Source organism: Carettochelys insculpta, chromosome 6, assembly GCF_033958435.1.
Source record: "Carettochelys insculpta isolate YL-2023 chromosome 6, ASM3395843v1, whole genome shotgun sequence".
NCBI lineage: Eukaryota > Metazoa > Chordata > Testudines > Carettochelyidae > Carettochelys > Carettochelys insculpta.
Window position 1 is genome coordinate 122,996,828 of NC_134142.1, and position 17,727 is coordinate 123,014,554.

Here is a 17,727-nt window from a genome sequence, read left to right on the forward strand (position 1 = left end):
CACTGTGAGCAGCAGACCTGCGGGGTTCAACTCCCCGGGGACCCTGCAGCCAACAGAGAGAACTGTTGCCTGTCGCACCCAGGGAACCAGCCCTTTGTGCCGGCAGCTCCCGGCAGCATGACTGCAGCTTCCAACCCCACCGTCAACAGGGCTGTACAGCCCCACACAGGAGATGCTGAGGGTGGGTGGGGCCAAGTGACTAATAGCCCACAGAAGCTGATGCCCAAATACATTTGTTAGTCATAAGGTGCCATGGGACTCCCTGTTGTTTTTGTTGAAAGCGACTAACATGGCTCCCTTTCTGAAATCTGATGTATTGTGCTGAACTTTTCAGCAGAATGTCAAATGAGTCACTCGCAGCACTAACCCTCTCAGTATATTACAGCTGCACAGTTGCTTTTATCCACCAAATTTGTCACCTAGCTAAAGAAATGAATCAACCGGGTCTTACAAAACCTCTTTGCCATAAAATGCTGGTGTGGCTTTAATCACATCATCTCAGTCTCTGTTGATGGAATCCCTTCTCTGCTTTCCCCTTAGGCTCCCTGGGCCTGATGTCAAGCTAACCAGTCCACAGTTCCCCTGCTCGCCTCTGACCACCTGCGCAGTGTGAGCATTCTGCCAGTCTTGCAGCATTCCATTCCAACACGTATTAGAATAAACATTCGCATGTCTGTGATCTCCTCAGCCACCTTTGTTAGGACGTCGGGGGATGCATTAGGCAGACCTGTCATTTGAAAATATTTAGAAGACGTTGAACAACCTCCTTGGCTACTAATGGCTGGAAAATACATCATCATCCTCATGAGGAGAGTTCATCATCCTGCTTCTCTCCAAGCACGACTACTTATTGCACACTGCTGCCTTTTCAACGTCAGCATTAACAGTTCTACCATCTCCGTCTCGGAACGGAAGTGGTCTTGTCCTTAGCCCTGCCACCCCTGGATTTTTCCTTGATGTTTCTGGGTTCCCTTATTGTCATCTCTGCTGGGAACAGACAGGTGAAGATGATCCTGTCCTACACTACTCTGAGCACCCCGAAGTCTCAGTCCCAAGCACAGGCAAGCTGGAGCTGCCCTAGAACCAGCAGGGCTGGGGCAATTCCAAGCCAGGTGTGGTATGATGCAGCCAGGGCAATTCCCAGCCTGTAGTCCCGGAAGAGGAAAATCGGATCTGGGAATCCCTCAGCCCCGCCCCAGAGCCAAGAGGGATGTGTCAGGAAATCACTCGGCTCTGGCAATCAGGTAGGAGATGAGCCCCATGAGCAGCGGCACCAGGATGAGCAGAGACACCCAGACCCCAATGCTCAGTAGGGAGAAACGGAAGGACTTGCGAGCCCAGAGAGCCGCATCAGGGGATTTGGTCTTCTGCTTCTCATTGGCCTGGGGAGAAAGAGGAGAGTCACCTTAGCACAGTCCTGTCATCCTCCCTTACTGCTATATCCCATCCCTAGTAGCCCCCCAGGAATGAGACACAGCTCTGTGCCCCCTCCGCATATCACAGTCCCTGATAGCCTCCAGCCCTGAGATATGGCCTTGTGCGCCCCTCCCCTCCTCCATAGCACAGTCCCTGGTCCAGCACAGAGATATGACTCTGTGTGTACCCATCCCCCATATCACAGTGCTGTGGGCTACCAGGGACTGAGATACGGCCCTGTGTGCCTCTCCTCCCCATATCACAGTCCCTGATAGCCTCCAGCATTGAGGTATGGCCCTGTGCGCCCCCTTCCCCCATATCACAGTCCCTGGTAGCCCCCAGGACTGAGACATGGCCCCCATGTCCCACCCACACAATATCTGAAAGTTCTCCCCCGTTCCTTCCCCCCCCCAGTTATATCTCAGTCCTTGGCAGCTCCCAGCACCAAGACATGGCCCATGCTCCCTGTATTCCAGCCCCCAGTAGCCCCATGCCCCAAATACCTGAGACTTCTGTCCCAGCCCCCAGCTATAGCCCTGTCCTTGGGAGCTCCTAGCGCCGAGACAGGTCCATCCCCATCTCCCAGCACTGCCCCCCCCCCCTGTATTTCTCTGCACTGAGACACTGGCCAATACCCCACCCTACCCCACTGTTGGGAACCTCCAACATCGAGACATGGCCCTGCCCCCTACCCAGTACATCCCCATCCCCTCACCTTGACAGCATAGATTAGGGCCAGCACGCCAAGGCAGGAACAGCCACAAACAATGCTACCTATGGCCAGGTAGCGCAGGGCCCGCGGCCGTGGGCTCCAGGCAGACGGCTCAGGCTGTGAGGGCCCCGCCTGGATCATCACCACAGTCTCTGTCCCATCCCCCGTGGGCTTCCCAGAGCAGCCGTTCCCCACGCCGAGCGCCATCTCCTCCCCCATGCGGCACCTGCGGGACAGAGACCCAGCTAGTCATGTGTCGCAGCTTCAGCTCCTGCAGCCCCAGGCCTGGTCTTGTTCCCAGCCCTTCCCTCGACCTGGGGATGAGGTATTGAGCCCCCCTCCCTTCACCAGCTCCCCTGAGGCCGGTTCCCCACCCCCATCCCTCACAGGCTGTGCGGAGGGGGGATCGTCTGCACCCGCCCTGGGTTCCATCACCCTGAGTCACTCCCAGCAGGGGGTTCCCCAGCTGCCTGGAGAAGGAGGTGGCACCCTATGGACTGCACATTCCTGAGCTTCCAGGAGCAGCAGCTGCCTGTGCCAGTCATGCCCTGCCCCCAAGAAGGGAAAGACCCTACGTTCCCCAACCCCCTGCCGGCTGAGCCAGCTAGTGCCCCCCAGTCTCTAGTTCAGAGCTGTTCCCTTGTCCTGAGCACAGGGCAAGCCCAACTCCTGGGCTTCTCAGTCCCCTAGGTGCCATTTCTTCAGCACCCCTCATAGCCTGCCAGGTCCTTTAAGGGGTGCCCAGGCCCAACCTAACAGCCTGGGCTGCTTGCCACCCCGTAGGGGAGGGGACAGGGAGTCTTCAGCCCACAGCAGGGTGTTAAAGGGGACAACTGGCCTTTAACACCAGGGCAGCTGCGAGTCTGGTCTAGGGAAGTGGGGAGACAAGCCACATGAGCCCTGATGGGGAGTTCCCACCTCTGCTGGAGATACAGACTCGGAGAACAGGAGGTGGTGAAGCTGAGGAGGGGTGGGATGGAAGGAGAATTGTTGTCTCACCTGGTAGCAGAGTCCTGAGCTACGATCCCAGCTGTGCCTGTCTCCTTCTGCCTGTTGTCTGCACCCCTGGGAGTTCCCGCTCCGCTCTGCATTTGGTAGTGCCTCCTGAGGGCTGGGTCCACCCTCCTAGGGTGAGCTCACTCACTCTGACTCAAAGTTGGCTGGCCGCCGCCTCAGACACACCCACCTGCCCGGCTCCTCGGGCTGGTCCCGGAGTGGATATTCAGGATGGGTTAGTGGCTTGAGCGTTGCCATCCTGCTGCCTTGGGGATGTGAGAGAAGGCAGCTGGTCAGTGGACTGGGGCTAGCTCCTGGGGCAAGGGGAACCATCTGATCAGCTATGGCTGCCCCCTTTCTTAGGGTGGTAGTTTTGCTCTCTCCATGCCCTGCCAGCGACTCCACATCCCACGTGTGGGCAGAGCTAGTAGGACAGGTGAGTGTCTCTGTCTCTCCTCTCAGCACGAGTCTCTCCAGGGAGTGGCCCTGAGGCCCAGTAAATGTGTCACAAGCCACCGCTCCCTTTCCAGGGAGCAGAATCAGGAAACACTGGGGGCCTAGGCTTCAGACAGTCCTGGGGCAGGTGGGGTTGGTGCGATACCTCCCCTTGCCCTTACATGACCCCGCTGGGGGCGTGTCACTTCCACACTGCCTTATATGGCACAGTTGGGGGTATGACCCTGTTTCCATGGCCTTATGTGGCACTTACAAGTGTCATGTTCCCAGCAATGCTTGGGGAGGCTCAAGAGCAACAAAAGAACCACAAAAATCTGGAGAACATGAGCTCTGAAGGAAGGCTGAAAACTGGGTGTGTTTAAGTTTGGAAAAGAGAAGACAGAGGGGACCTGATAGCAGCTTTCAAGTACCTAAAATGACGTGATAAGGAGGAAGGAGAAAAATTATTCTCCTTAACCTCCAAGTATAGGAAAAGAAGCAAGCAGGCTTCAATTGCAAGGGAGATAAATTGGACATTAAGAAAATGGTTAAACGCTGGAATAAATTGCCTAGGGAGGTTGTGGCCTCTCCATCACAGCAGATATCTAAGAACACGCTGGACAGGCATCCAAGTCTTCACACAACACCAACTCCTATCCTTGTTGGACATGACAAACAGCTGATCACCATCCTCTTTGTAACAGCCCTTAACCTTTTATCAGGTCCCAGCTGAGTCTTCTTGTCTCATGACTGAAAACACCCATTTTGAGCACCTGCTAGGTCAAGTTTGCTAAACCTTTTATCATTTTTGTTGCTGTCTTCTGGATTTCCTCCAATTTGTCCACTTTTCCTAAAATGAGGTGTCCAGAACTGGACATAAATGCTCCAGCTGAGACCTCACCAGTCCTGAGTGGAGCTTCATAATTACCTCCCATGTCTTACAGGCCATGCCCCTGTTAAAAACACCCCAGAACCCCAATGGCCTTTTTTTAACTTTCACAACTGAATCCTGTTGGTTACTCGTATTGTATTTGTGATCCATTAAAACTCAGAGCCTTGTCTGCAGTACAGCTGCCTAGCCATTCAATTCCCACTTTGTATATTTGATTCTTCCTCTCTAAGTGTAAAAGTTGGCACTTGAGTTTAGACTAATTCTTTACGTTAAAGTCATTTTGAATTTTAATCCTGTCCTCTAACGTGTTTGCAACCCCTCACAGCTTGGAGTGATTGACAGATTTTATAAGCACACTCTGCATTGTCCAAGTCACTAATGGAAATACTGAACAGTACTAGACCCAGGACTTACCTACTGGATAGTATGGGTTCCAACCAGTTTTCCACTACCTTACGGTAGTTGCATGTAGCCACATTATCCTTGTTTTCTTATGAGAGTGTTTTGTAGAATTGTGTCAAAAGCCTAACTAAAATACAGATATATAGCCTCTATCGTGTCTAACCCCTAGGTCACTAGCCCATCAATGAAAGAAATCAGGCTGGTTTTGCATAATTTGGTCCCATACCCACTTCCATTTCACCTGTGCCTTTTAACTCCTCCCCTCCCCCATTTCTCTACATTAGGGCTCTTATCCAACCTGTTCTCAGTCATTTTGCAGCTCTCTTATCTATTGACTTGACAGCATTAAGTATCTAGAGTTAGCTTGCATTAAAGTAAAATGTAAAGTTTGATTATTTCAGTGGTTTCTGATATATATATATATATATATATATATATATATAAAATTCTTGATGGGTCTTAATTGTGATAAAAACAAAGAATGTGCAGAGCCCTGTGCAGTTACAAAATTCATATCTACACCCACGAACATATCCACAAAAATGAGCCATGGATATCTACATAGACAGATTGGATATAAAGTGGATATCAAGCACTTGCAGGGCTCTAAGCTTTGTAGATATTGCTAAAAATATCGTCCTTTCTGTATACCCTCCAGTGCTTCTGTTAATTTTGTTTACTGTGCGAATAATCCATTGAGCAGGGTAAAGAATGCCTCATGAAAGCGGGGAGAGTTTACGTATGACTAACACTGAGCCACACAAAAGCAGAACAGCCAATCAACAATGGTTACACAACTGTTTCAGTTACAAAGGATTTCAGTCAGGTTTCCGTGTTCCCGTAAAATCCAGGCCAGCTTACTTATCTCTGGTTTGTTTTTTTTTTGTTTCTATATTGAACTTCTAAAAGTTCATAGTTTATTTTGTACAACTTTGATGTTATTAAAGACCTACCTTTAGGAGCACCTGGAAATGGTTGCCATTTTACACACAAAACCACATTTCAGGAAGAGAGGAGGGAGAATAGAGTCTGACTCTTGCACAACAGTGCCACAGGCTGCAGCTTTATCTCTGCCCAGTACCCAGACACAAAGGTCTAGTACTTGCCTTTTAACGTTTTATTTTTTCATTGTCAAATCCTGGAACTGACCAGATTTTTAGCAATACTTGGAAGATAAAACTTTTGTGATTGAGCAGTCATGAGCCTACTACAAAGTTTATGTCCCATCTGCGTAAACTGCCGTTAGAGAAGTTTTTTGATCGGTTAGGCCAGGTTTTTCTAGTCTCCAGGAAACACACATAGGAAAAACTGAAAAAATAAGCTGTTTTTGTAGCTCTCTTAAACACTGAAATCTACTGTTTATTTAACTGTCTCTTCTTTCATTAACACAAAACCAAAATGCTGAATATTCTGCTTCACCTTGTATTTAGCTGTGAGAGTAGCTTTCCAGTTCAGTTGATAATTTGTACACTCACCTCAGCTGTATGTACACACCAAGGCCTTACCCGAGTTCTTAAAACGAGACCAGAAATGAAATGTTACAGCCTGCTAGAGAACAGCAGATCTTGAAGAGACTTTGCATTGGATAATGGACTGTTGAAATAAGTGTAAAGAACATAAAAGCACATGGTGGAGTGTCTATGTGAACTTTACATTGGAGATTTTAGCCATTAGCAGCAGTGATGGAGGAACTGCAATTTGAGCCTGCAGGACTGCAAAAATTGGCTAACAAATGTAAAGAGCCCACAGAAAGCATCTTGTGGAGGTAATCTGCTGTTTGGCACAAACAAGCCATGATCAAGGTATGTTCTTAGTTGTATCAACACAGCTTTTACACAAGCTGATGAGATGAAGCATGCTGCACAAGACGAGCACGTTCCAGTCCTAGCTGAAAAATCTCAAAAAGCTGATACTTAATTTCATGATGGTGAGAGAGGAGGACTCATTTTGGTTGAACATATCAAATCTTCACCATCTGCTTGGCGGACACCAACACTTCCAAGAAAAGGAACTCAGCTGGTCTCCTTCAGCATGCAACTTCGTGAAAGCTGACGACACCTGAAAAGAGGATGACGACTGAGATCCCGAGCTGATCCCTTAGGAGTCCTCTTGGTGACATGAAGTACCTGTCACAGATAGGCACCTTCAACTGACTCCATTTTCCAGCCATTCAAGTTGCCTACTAAAGCACTTGGAAAAGACTGTGGTCATGTGTCCTTCGCTTCACCTCTGTTTGCAAGATCATCTCTGACTGTGAATAGTAAAAGTGCTGAAAGCTGCCAAGCAAAAATCTGAATATAAACAACACACTGCTGGGTGATGACACAAGTCAATCAACTGACTGCTTCCTGAAACTAGTTTTCTAATTAGTAAGGAAGTATACATGCTCACCTATGAGCTGTAAAGATTGTCAGAGTTACAATGTGTGCCCTTGTTTTGTAGCAAATTCCAATCAATACTGTTGTACAGGTTTGAAATTAAAGAAATTAGTTAATATAAACACTGTGTGTACCATAATTAATATTCCATGCCACCGTCTCAGTTCAGAGCAAGTGCAGCTGTGTCTGCTCTCAGTTCAGTGGGGGACACCCAACACTCAGGCTTCCAGCACCTTAGCTGTTGCCTGAGTGGAGGCCTTGACTTCTGCTGAGAATTTCCAAGATGGGCAGTTCCCCACCTTTGCTCTCAGCAGTCTGCTCAAACAGACCTGCTTGCTCTCTTTTCAGAGACTGGCACAGCAATTTCCCACAATATATGTTCTCACCAGCTTTTCTAGGCAAGCAGACTTTATTAAGGTACAAAGCATGACAGAGAAACCATTAAGACCAACAAAAGAACCGGCACACACATTAATAAGCTTACCAGAGTTCACCCCAACTCTCACATGGGCTCTGGCAAGAGCCATCTTTCAACCCTTGTCCCCAGGGACTTCCTTGCGATCACAAGGTCAGCAGAGCTTCAGTGACAAGTATGCAGTCTTAGGAGTCCTCCTAGGCCAAGTCTTTCCAATCTTCCCCTAAGGATTGGGGCTCTGCATACAGCAAAGGTGTGGTCCATTTTCTGGATCAGGAAGAAAGCCCTGAGTCCATCTTAGCTGTTGTCTGTGGGTTCCTGGAGAATCCAGCTGGAAGTAATCTATGCATATCTCCTCAGGGGGCTTCAAAGGCAGATAATGCAGATAGTTTGTTGGCACTTCACTCCTTACTGGAGGGTACATCGTGTTCCAGTATCACGCAAACAGCTACATTTTTAACACCCTGTGCCTCACAGGCACGAGCCCTAATTCAGTAAGAGGTACTTTAACTCAGTAAAGCTCCTCTTCATTCCATATGATTTTTCAAGACATTACAGGGTATTGTCTGTGTGTCACACCTGCTGGTCAAGTTCTAGGCATACAGCCATTAAATGAGACCAAGCGTGCAAGTTTCCTGACCTGCACTTAGCCTACACACCTGGTTAGAATGTAGGAATTCACCTTAGCTACTTAGGAGCATTAGAACCTGAGGCTATTCTCACTCCTTGGGGAACAGGTAACAAGCATGCTTCCATGCGTGACTACTGCATTACTGACCAGACTGTCTTCTGTTTAGCTTTAAGGTTTTCAGCAGCACTGAAGTTGCTTATACCAGTTTGTCAGTGAGACCCTGTTTTGAGTGAGAGTAAAAGTGTTTTTGATTGTGGTTGAAACCTACATGGTCATATTGACCAGAGTTCTAGTTTACAGAGCCACATCCAACACTATTCTTACTTTTTAAACTCCTGCCGGCGTCAAGAATATTTAATCCAATTCAACTCCCATAACTTCTTTTCAAGTTAAAGAATCAACAAGAACCCTAAAAAAGATGAGACAGCAGTTGCTTTAACAAGGTTTTACACCCTGTATTTTTTACAAAAGTGCCGCCCATTTCTTGCTGCGTTGAGCAAAATGACTTCAATTAGAGCAAATCATTTCAGCCCTGATGTGAGAGACAGGCAGAGAACAGGGTGTGGAGTGGGAGGGAACTGATCAGGTGAGATACCCACATGCTTCTAGCAGGCAAGCAGCCCACGACAGAGGAAGGTCAGAGGAGATGGACATAGCCTTCAGGGAATGGGAGAGTGGAAATGGCACACACAACACAGAGGCAGAAGATATGCTGGTGGTTTTTCCTATTTTTAAGAGCCTTCCCCTGCCTCTCTCCTGAGGCTTGGTCTCACAGCTCCCCAGCCACATAACCCCCTGCTCCCTCCAGTCCTGCTGCACAGGGAGAAATGTTGTATTCCCTTACACAGAACACTGAGGGGTCAGTTGACATACTGACCAATGATACATCAGTTAACCGCCCCTTTGGTCAGTTTATTAAGCAAAGATAGATTGGCACAATTCAGAAAAAGCAAAGGTTAGCACTGTGCCATCTTTGGGTACAGGCTCACAGCAGTTTTCAATTTGTTCCTAAATCATGAGCTTAACCAACAGGCAGAAAATCCCCCAGATCTCACCATCACATCAAAGACCTAACGTCCCTATTGTTAGGTATTCTCCTCATGTGTTTTCAAGGTCTAGAGACATCCTGACCAATTATCCCATAACATCTGCACCAATCATGCCCATGACTTTACACCCTGTATCTCATAGATTAAGGCACATCCTCACTCCGAGGAAGGTTGACGCTGACGCAGTCTACCTTTTGGCGTTTGATTTAGCATGCCTGGTAGGGACGCGCACAATCAAACTGTCAGAGCTCCCCAGTCTGTGCCCTTACTCCTGCCTCTCGCTAGGCACAAGGGAAGTGATGGAGTTAACTTAGCTGGAGTTGCATATCTTAATTCAATTTTCCCCTTTAATGTAGGTGTGGCCTAATTGTTATTTGGCAAACCTTAACAGAACATACATCTCATCTCTAACAGTTCCTATGGTTTACAAACAAGAGAAGTAACATAAGTTCACTGCATAGCCTTTGATTAATTTAGCGTGCACAAGTCACTGATCACAGTACTCACAAAGCCACGTAAAATTTATCATACGAACTGAGATTGGGCAGTCTCACATAGATCTGAAGACTAACACCCAAGCGTAACCAAAAAGTAAACAGCAAATTGATTCCCTGTCTTGCACATACTCAACCTCAAGGAAACCATGAGAAACATCACAGGTGAAGAGGGAAGAAAGAGTAAATGAAAAAATACCTTAAGTAGGCATGTTTTAATTTCCAGCATCCTGTCATCTCAGTATATGGGGTTGGTCTGACCACTCATTTGCTTAACATTTATCAGAGACCATGTTCATTTAGATCTCAGCCCCTTGACCAGGTTTGTTTTTCCAGGGACTGAGGTCCACCACATTACTGAAGACCATAAACAAGCATTACTAGCAAAGAAGAAACTTTTTCTTTTTAAATATGGACCTTTCAAAACCAAACTTTGATGTCACAAATCAACAAATGTAGTCTTAGCATGAACACCAAGTATGAGAAGAGTCTATTTCATAGTTACACAACTTAGACTAAGAGCAAAATATACAAAACTGCCTAGAAACATACGATATTGCTAAAAGTGCTTTCCTCTGCAATTTATAGCAACAGGGTGGCTGACACCCTGGAGGGAAAAAAAACATGTACATAGCTACGTGAAAGCATTTAAAATGAAATTTATGCTGTTCTAACAAAACACTCAACAAAACTGGTATGTACAAAACCAATATCATTCAAGCCTCAAGAGTAATCTCTATCCAAGTGTTCAACAGCATTTCTAAGTCACCATCATGCACATGATTATCTAGAGCTTTTTCTGCTTTGTGCATGACATTGTTAACTGAGATGAGTATCTTTCCAATCTAATGCTTTTACATTTGAGGTTCGTGAATTCATGTGCAGGGTAAACAACTGATATTATTTTTCACTTTCATCCTGGTGACATGGTTCACTCTGGATAATAGACTCATTGATACCTGTTCCAACCTACACATTATGGTTTGACTTGTGAGGTCTCCAAAGGTAATTCTGATTGGTTATTATGCAATACCATCTTTCCATAGCCAAGGTCACCTTAACTGCCAGACATCAGCACTTGGCAAACTTTGCAGGTCAAGAGTCAGTTGCACTTTGTTCACCCATCTGATTGAGGCATGTCAGGCTGACATGGCCACATGCAAAGCTGAAATGTCAAAGACTTTACACAGCCACATGTACCAATAGACAGCAGCAGCCTACATGTGGTTGGACCCAGGTTTATACTGCTGAAAGAAATACCAATAGCTGCGGTACATCCTGATGCTCTTTGTACATGTCTTCTTCTGGGTAACCAAATGAATGGACGAATGTCAAATTATTAACCATGGTAGCACTAAGTTTCAGTACATGGAGGTCAACACAGAACAAGACTTTAGATCAGTAAGTACCTTTTATGGTGAGGTGTCACTGAACCCAAATCACAAACTGTGCACAAGGGAATCTCTTTACAGGATTTGAGAAGTTTTTGGTTTACAAGAGCCTTGGAGGTACACTGAGTGAAAACCAGTTTAGTTCATTGTCCTTGATAAAATCAGGAAATTTATTTCAGATCACTTGACAAACTGATGACGGCAGTGAACACAGCTAGCACAAATCATGCAAATCATCTCCTTACCTATGCCATGTTACTTATTACAAATAATTCATTACTCTGAGCAGTTTATCAATGTCATTCTTATTATCCACACTGTACCTTTCCTCAGTAGTTAGGCTATTAATGCCATATTATTGGTTTAGAAACTGTTTCCATAATCCGGTGCTTGAAATAATTAATGCATATTCTTATATTTTCTACATCTCCCCTGTTCTACATAGACTTGCCTCTTTCTAATAATCCTAAAATGGAATCAGTATTTCCTTCAAAACTTCAGAGTTGCCTATTCTGAATGACTGCAGACTATGTAAGCTTCTCAAGCAGCTCCCAGATTTCAAACTTGTGCCTAATGCCATTACATCTAATGACAAGGGTTCAGACAGCAACAATATATTTCTTTTTACATGGTGGAAAAATTCAGCAATATTCCATTGAAAAAGATTTAGAATAGACCTGTGCATAAATTGCACATTAGTAAACAAAGCAATGAAAACAGAAGTAATGATTTGGCTATGAAGGGAGCATGGTCCCATCTTAGAACAGTATAACATCCCTATAGCCAACTGTATACTCAATTGTTCTTACATAGTAGGCAGAAGTGTAAGTGGCTCATCTGTCATTGCAAGTTTATCCTTTCCCATCTGATGTCTGAGGGATTTCTTCACCATGCACTGATAAGTCTCAGTATCTTTTACCTGGTCAATGAGCCTCTAAAACAGCTGAAAATGGTTAGCATGTTAAACTTCATCCACATTTCTCTTATTCCCAGCAATCCATTTACACACACAGATAAGCTTAATTTATCTTCAGCTTTATGGGAGCAAGCCATTTACTATGCAAATTATGTTCCAACAACAGAAGCATGGCCTGGTCTTCTACTTTACAGTAATTTTCTTTTCTGTCAAAATACACTTTTGCTTTTCACTTTAATAGTCCTAATTCTTAAGCTATGCACACGTCCTTTAAAGTAGTCTTGACATTTTTGCATAAAACACATTTTTTTCTCTCAACACTGCTTACCATTAGTTTTTCACAGACATCTCAAAATTACTATTACTCCATGCATCGTTACTTCAAACAAAATGCAATTTGTTCCACTAGCAAAGCAGTCCCGATTACCATGTGATGTGATGGAGTGAGACTGTTGCAAACTCTCTCATCATCAGTTCACTGGTTCTGTTCATCATTTCCACTTGTCCTGAGCACAGTATGGACCGTGGAACTTCTGTTTTATCCCTTATCCCAAAAGACAATTTTGTGAGGTTTGCTTTCCTGTACATGTAATTCTTTGATCTGATTTCAATTTTGCCAGTCAGGCCAAATAGGAGGACATCTGGACTACCAACACACAAGCAACTGCCGAAGCAAAAAATACTTATTTTGTTTTGCTTGTAGGTAACAGACCTACAAAATGAATCTACAGTGTGGACCACCATGCTGGATTTTTATTCAGCACTGTTGTTAAGATCATTTTGGATACAGATTAAACAATTGTCCCAGTTTTATTTAACATTTCTGATCTCTGGTTACAATTCTGTCTTTAATTTTGGCTGGTTTTATCAGTGCCTTCCTGTCCTCTTGAGGGAACACAATGGACCAAATATTTCCATATTTTGTCTCATACTAGTACCTTGTTCCCTTTTTACATAAGCAGTTCTCCATGGCTCTGTATTTTGGTTTGTAAGATTCTTGATGGCTCCAGTTTTGTTGCATCTGACAACACTGCAATCTACCTCTGCAGAGCCTACAAATTAGGTAGTCTCTGCAAGGCTGAATGGTAAAACAAAAGTGCCCACAATTTTAGGGAAAGAACCCACCACTTCCTTGCTACCCTGTGAACACTTGCTTTAGCAAGACTTAGTGATATTTTTTCACTGATGGAGCCAGACAACTCTTTGTTCACGAACATACCGGTGAATATCTCTGCCCTTCCTGCAGCAGACTGTGATCTGATTCCCGACAGGGAGGTTGCACTTCAAGATTTATGAATTTACCAGTGATGATGGTAAGAACAGAGTACCTTTTAAACCAAGTAATGAAATGAAAAGGGTGAGGTCAGACATATACAAAGAAAACGATGAAGCATGCAAGTGTGCGCGCACACAAATAATTCTAGGAGAGCACAGAATATGAGAGAGAAAACATTATAAGAAATGAGAGGTGAGAGCCTATGGCCAAAGTCAGCACCTCAGACTAGATGAATCTCAACAGTCCCTTCCAGCCTTGGAGTCTAGGAAACCTTTATAATAAAAGGGCAAGGATGATGCAAGGGAAGCAATCTCGGAAAGAAGCAAGATCAGGGCAGTTTTTTTAGAAAGGTATGAATTCTGTAGGGACGTTACATACCCACATAGAACTGGAAAGCAAGGTTATGAGGAAAACAGTTCCAAATCACAGCCAACAGCAACAACTTTGGCACCCTGAGTTTAGTGAGGCATGAAGAAGGAAAGAAAGGAGCAGACCATAAACATCAAAGCCTTTGAGTTAATATATCTTCATCAGTGCTGTGGGAATTTGAAGGTTTAAAGGTTGCTCTCTCTTCTTATTAGGCCTGTTCCTTTCTTTTTTTTTTTCTTCTACATTCTGAGTGAGACACTCATAAGTCCTGTTTTACTACTGCTCACTGCTGCTGTGCTGCGGGTGGAACAACTTGGAGGGTGCTCTGAGGCACTGCTCTCCCCAGCTGAGATGCCATCTGGCTCTGCTTCAGGGATGGCATTCTGGGGTGGGAGCAGGGTCGAGGTCTCACTGCCCATCTCTGTTTTTTCTTTCTGCCAGGGTGGAGCCATGCCGTCCTCACTATCTAATGAGCTCTCGCTGCCAGCCTGGACCGGTTCCTCCTTCCTCCATCGCCGCCTCCTCTTGCGTCCAGGGAAAGGCGGCTCATTCTCAGCAGAGGTGTCACGGTCCGAGACTGACCCGGAGCACATGGCTGCCACCTCCATGTGGGGCGGGGCTGGGCTCTTGGAAGGCTGGCCCCGCTTGCGCTTGGAGGGTGATTCAGCACTGGTAGCAGCCGGGGCCCAGGGCACCTTGGGGGGTCGGCCCCGCCTCGGCTTCTCCAGAGGGCAGCCATTCTGACTGTTTACTGTCTTGCTCCTAGATGAGGTTGAGGCTGGTTCAGAGGCACTGGTTCCTGGCTTCTGGGCACGTGGCTTTGGGGCGCTGGGGGATGGCTGTGCTTCCCCCTCCCCCTGAAGTTCTGAGGTCCTGCTCCTTGGAGAAGAGGGTTCAGGCATCTTGATCTCCAGTTTAACAACACGGGGCGTGGAGACATCAGGTGATGGCTGCACTTCCCTATTGTTGATGTCTGAGGGTTTGTTTTTGGAGGACCGGTGTCGCTGATGGGATAAATCAGTAGCAGGAGCGACTAGGGTACGGTGCACCTTAGGAGGTCGGCCCTGCTTGCGCTTCTCGAGGCATGAGGTGCTCTCACTGCTGTCTGTGTCACCCTCAGGTGAGGCCAATTCAAGGGCCTTGGTCTCCAGTTTCCTGATGTGGGACTTAGGGGTGCCAGATGGTAACTGTGCCTCCCCTTGGCTCAGCTTCTCTAGAGACTTGCTCTTGGGAGGCCGGCCCCGTTTGCGGGGTGAGTCAGTGCTGGAGATGACCAGAGAACACTGTGCCTTGGGAGGCCGGCCCCGTTTGCGGGGCAACTCAGTGGTGAGAGCAACCTTGGGCAGCTGGTCCTGCTTGCGGGGCAACTCCGCGCTGGGAACGACCACAGAACACTGGGCTTTGGGAGGCCGGCCCCGCTTGCGGGGCACCTCAGTGCTGTGGGTAGCCTTGAGAGGCTGGTCCTGTTTGTGGGGCAACTCCATGCTGGGGGCAGCCTTGGGAGGCTGGTCCTGCTTGTGGGGCAACTCCACGCTGGGGGCAGCCTTGGGAAGCTGGCCCTGCTTGTGGGGCAACTCCACGCTGGGGGCAGCCTTGGGAAGCTGGCTCTGCTTGTGGGGCAACTCCACGCTGGGGGCAGCCTTGGGAGGCTGGCCCTGCTTGTGGGGCAACTCCACGCTGGGGGCAGCCTTGGGAGGCTGGCCCTGCTTGTGGGGCAACTCAGTGCGATGGGAGATCAGAGAACTCTGGGCCTTGGGAGGCCGGCCCCGCTTGCGGAGCAATTCAGTAGTGGGGGCAACCTTGGGAGGCCGGCCCCGCTTGTGGGAAGACTCAGCGCTGGGGGAGACCAGAGAACTCTGGGCCTTGGGAGGCCGGCCCCGCTTGTGGGGTGACTCAGAGCTGGGGTTGACTGGGACACACTGTGCCTTGGGAGGCCGGCCACGCTTGCGCTTCTCCAGGGAAGAGTCATTCTCACTGCTCTTCTTGCTGCTGGACAAGGAAGGCTCAAGCACCTTGGTCTCTAGTTTCCCTGCACGGGACTTAAGGGTACCAGACGGGGCCTGCATCTTCTCCTGATTTGGCTGCTTCACAGATTTGTTCTTGGGGGGGCGGCCCCGTTTAAGCTTGAGGGGCACTGAGGACAGGTTGGCGGCCATCTCTAGCTTAGAGCCTTCGGCCTGGCTCTCCACCTTAATCCTGCGGCCGGTGGGCAGGGTGCTGCTCTGCAGCAGTGCCTTGCTTGTGGAGGACAGCGCCAGCTCTGAGATGTGGCTGGCCCAGGTGCCGCTGCTGTTATTTTTCTGGTCCAACTCCCTTGCACCACCCAAGTCTGGCAGTTTGTCTTCGAGTCCCATGTCCTGGGTCATGCTGGTCAGCTTCTCCTGGGCTAGGCACACTGCCCTGCGTGTCACCTAGAGAAGGGGAGAGACAGACAGCAAGTAGGGAGGAGCAACAACCCCTCCCACAATCTGTACTTCCCCACTCTGCCTCATGTCCCCTCTGAAACATCAGAGCCCCAACCCCTGCTCCTCCCTCCTTCGCGAGCCCGTCCCTCCTCCAGCCAGGCACCTGCCTCCCCGGATACCATTCGCCCCTCCCCCCACCGACTACCTCCCCGGGTACCATTCGCCCCTCCCCCCACCGACTACCTCCCGGGATACCATTCGCCCCTCCCCCCACCGACTACCTCCCCGGATACCATTCGCCGCCGCCGCCCCGCAACTGCCTCCCCGGATACCACTCGCCCCTCCCCCAACCAACCGTCACCCCGCTCCAACGCCACAGCCGCTCACGCGCGCGACGCCTCCTCGATTCCGACCCGCGCTGCCAGGCCCAGCGCTGATTGGACCGCGCCGAAGCCACTTCCGGCCAAGGCAGCGCGCGCGCGCCAGAAAGAGAGGACTGTCACTGGCTACGGGGCAAAACTGGAGCGGGCCTAAGCATTGAGCGGCAATGTGTTAAACCAATCGCACTCCAGAGCTGGGTGAGTGTCGGGCAGTGTGGCCAAGCAGACGCTAAGGGAGGGGCTTGAAGTTGAGTGACGACTCAGGGACTCGATCAACATTGGACAGGCAGAGAGGCATTATGAGTGACGTACGGATCAGCCAATCAGACATGCAGAAAGCACATTAATACCCAGTAATTAACCAATCAGAAGCAAAGAACAGGGAACGAACCAGCCAACGGTTGGAAGAGGGGCACACGTCACTGGACAGCTTCCGGGATTAAAGGGAAGGGAGGGTATTTAGCTCGTGAGCTTTGACCCTAAGCCAGTGTTAGGGGCCCTCAGCCAAGAGGTCACAGCTGTAGCCTGGTCACATGGAGATGGCTGAGCTCGTGCTGCCCCCGTCATGTTATGCCACAGCCTGGCTCTCCTGGGCTGGCTGGCGGGGGCGGGGCGGCTCTGGGCCCCCCCCAGGCAGGGCCCAGGTTCCCCCAGGCCAGAGGGGCCTGTCGGGCTCGTGACGCTGCGGTCATGCCGAGAGGCAGAGGGACATGAAGGCCGGGGAAGGCATTGCCCGCCCAGACAGACGTGGGGGCAGTGCCCAGGCAGGCCCCCTCCTACCTGCGCCCTCAGGGATGTGGGGGGGGGGGCCTGTGTCCTCACACCGCCGTTCACCCACTGCCACGTGACAGACACTCGGCTCTTGGGCTGCCGCCGCCCATGCATGGGGCTGGACCGGACCAGGCCCTGCCAGGCCGTGGAAAGGGGAAAGCTCCCAAGCTGATTGCAAGAGACAGCCATAGCTGATCGTACAGCTCTCCCTGCCCGGAGACTTGATTTTGGCCTGTTGCTAACAACTGTCCTGTTATGCACCCCAGAGGCATGCGAATTTCAATAGAAACATGTCCTTGACAAAAAAGGGAAACTGAGGCACAAAGATGACGAGACCTGCATTAAGGGACCACGGAGGGGCTAGGAACTTAGTCCTCCTGACTCACAGGGCATCCTCTG

The 17,727-nt window shown here is 48.7% G+C and overlaps 2 protein-coding genes across 2 annotated transcripts; both read right to left on the reverse strand.

Moving 5' to 3' along the window:
- Positions 1-1,208: 1,208 nt before the first annotated feature.
- TMEM265 (transmembrane protein 265) lies at positions 1,209-7,314 on the reverse strand. Its single transcript, XM_074998291.1, has 2 exons — positions 2,132-7,314; positions 1,209-1,382 (listed from the first exon to the last, which is right to left on the reverse strand). Exons 1-2 carry the CDS (start codon positions 2,345-2,347, stop codon positions 1,224-1,226), a joined length of 375 nt encoding a protein of 124 aa, XP_074854392.1. The 5' UTR covers positions 2,348-7,314; the 3' UTR covers positions 1,209-1,223.
- Positions 7,315-7,614: 300 nt separating this feature from the next.
- LOC142014918 (uncharacterized) lies at positions 7,615-16,488 on the reverse strand. Its single transcript, XM_074998195.1, has 2 exons — positions 16,471-16,488; positions 7,615-16,183 (listed from the first exon to the last, which is right to left on the reverse strand). The coding sequence occupies exons 1-2, from the start codon at positions 16,471-16,473 to the stop codon at positions 14,012-14,014; spliced, it is 2,175 nt and encodes a 724-aa protein (XP_074854296.1). The 5' UTR covers positions 16,474-16,488; the 3' UTR covers positions 7,615-14,011.
- Between the last annotated feature and the right edge of the window lie 1,239 nt (positions 16,489-17,727).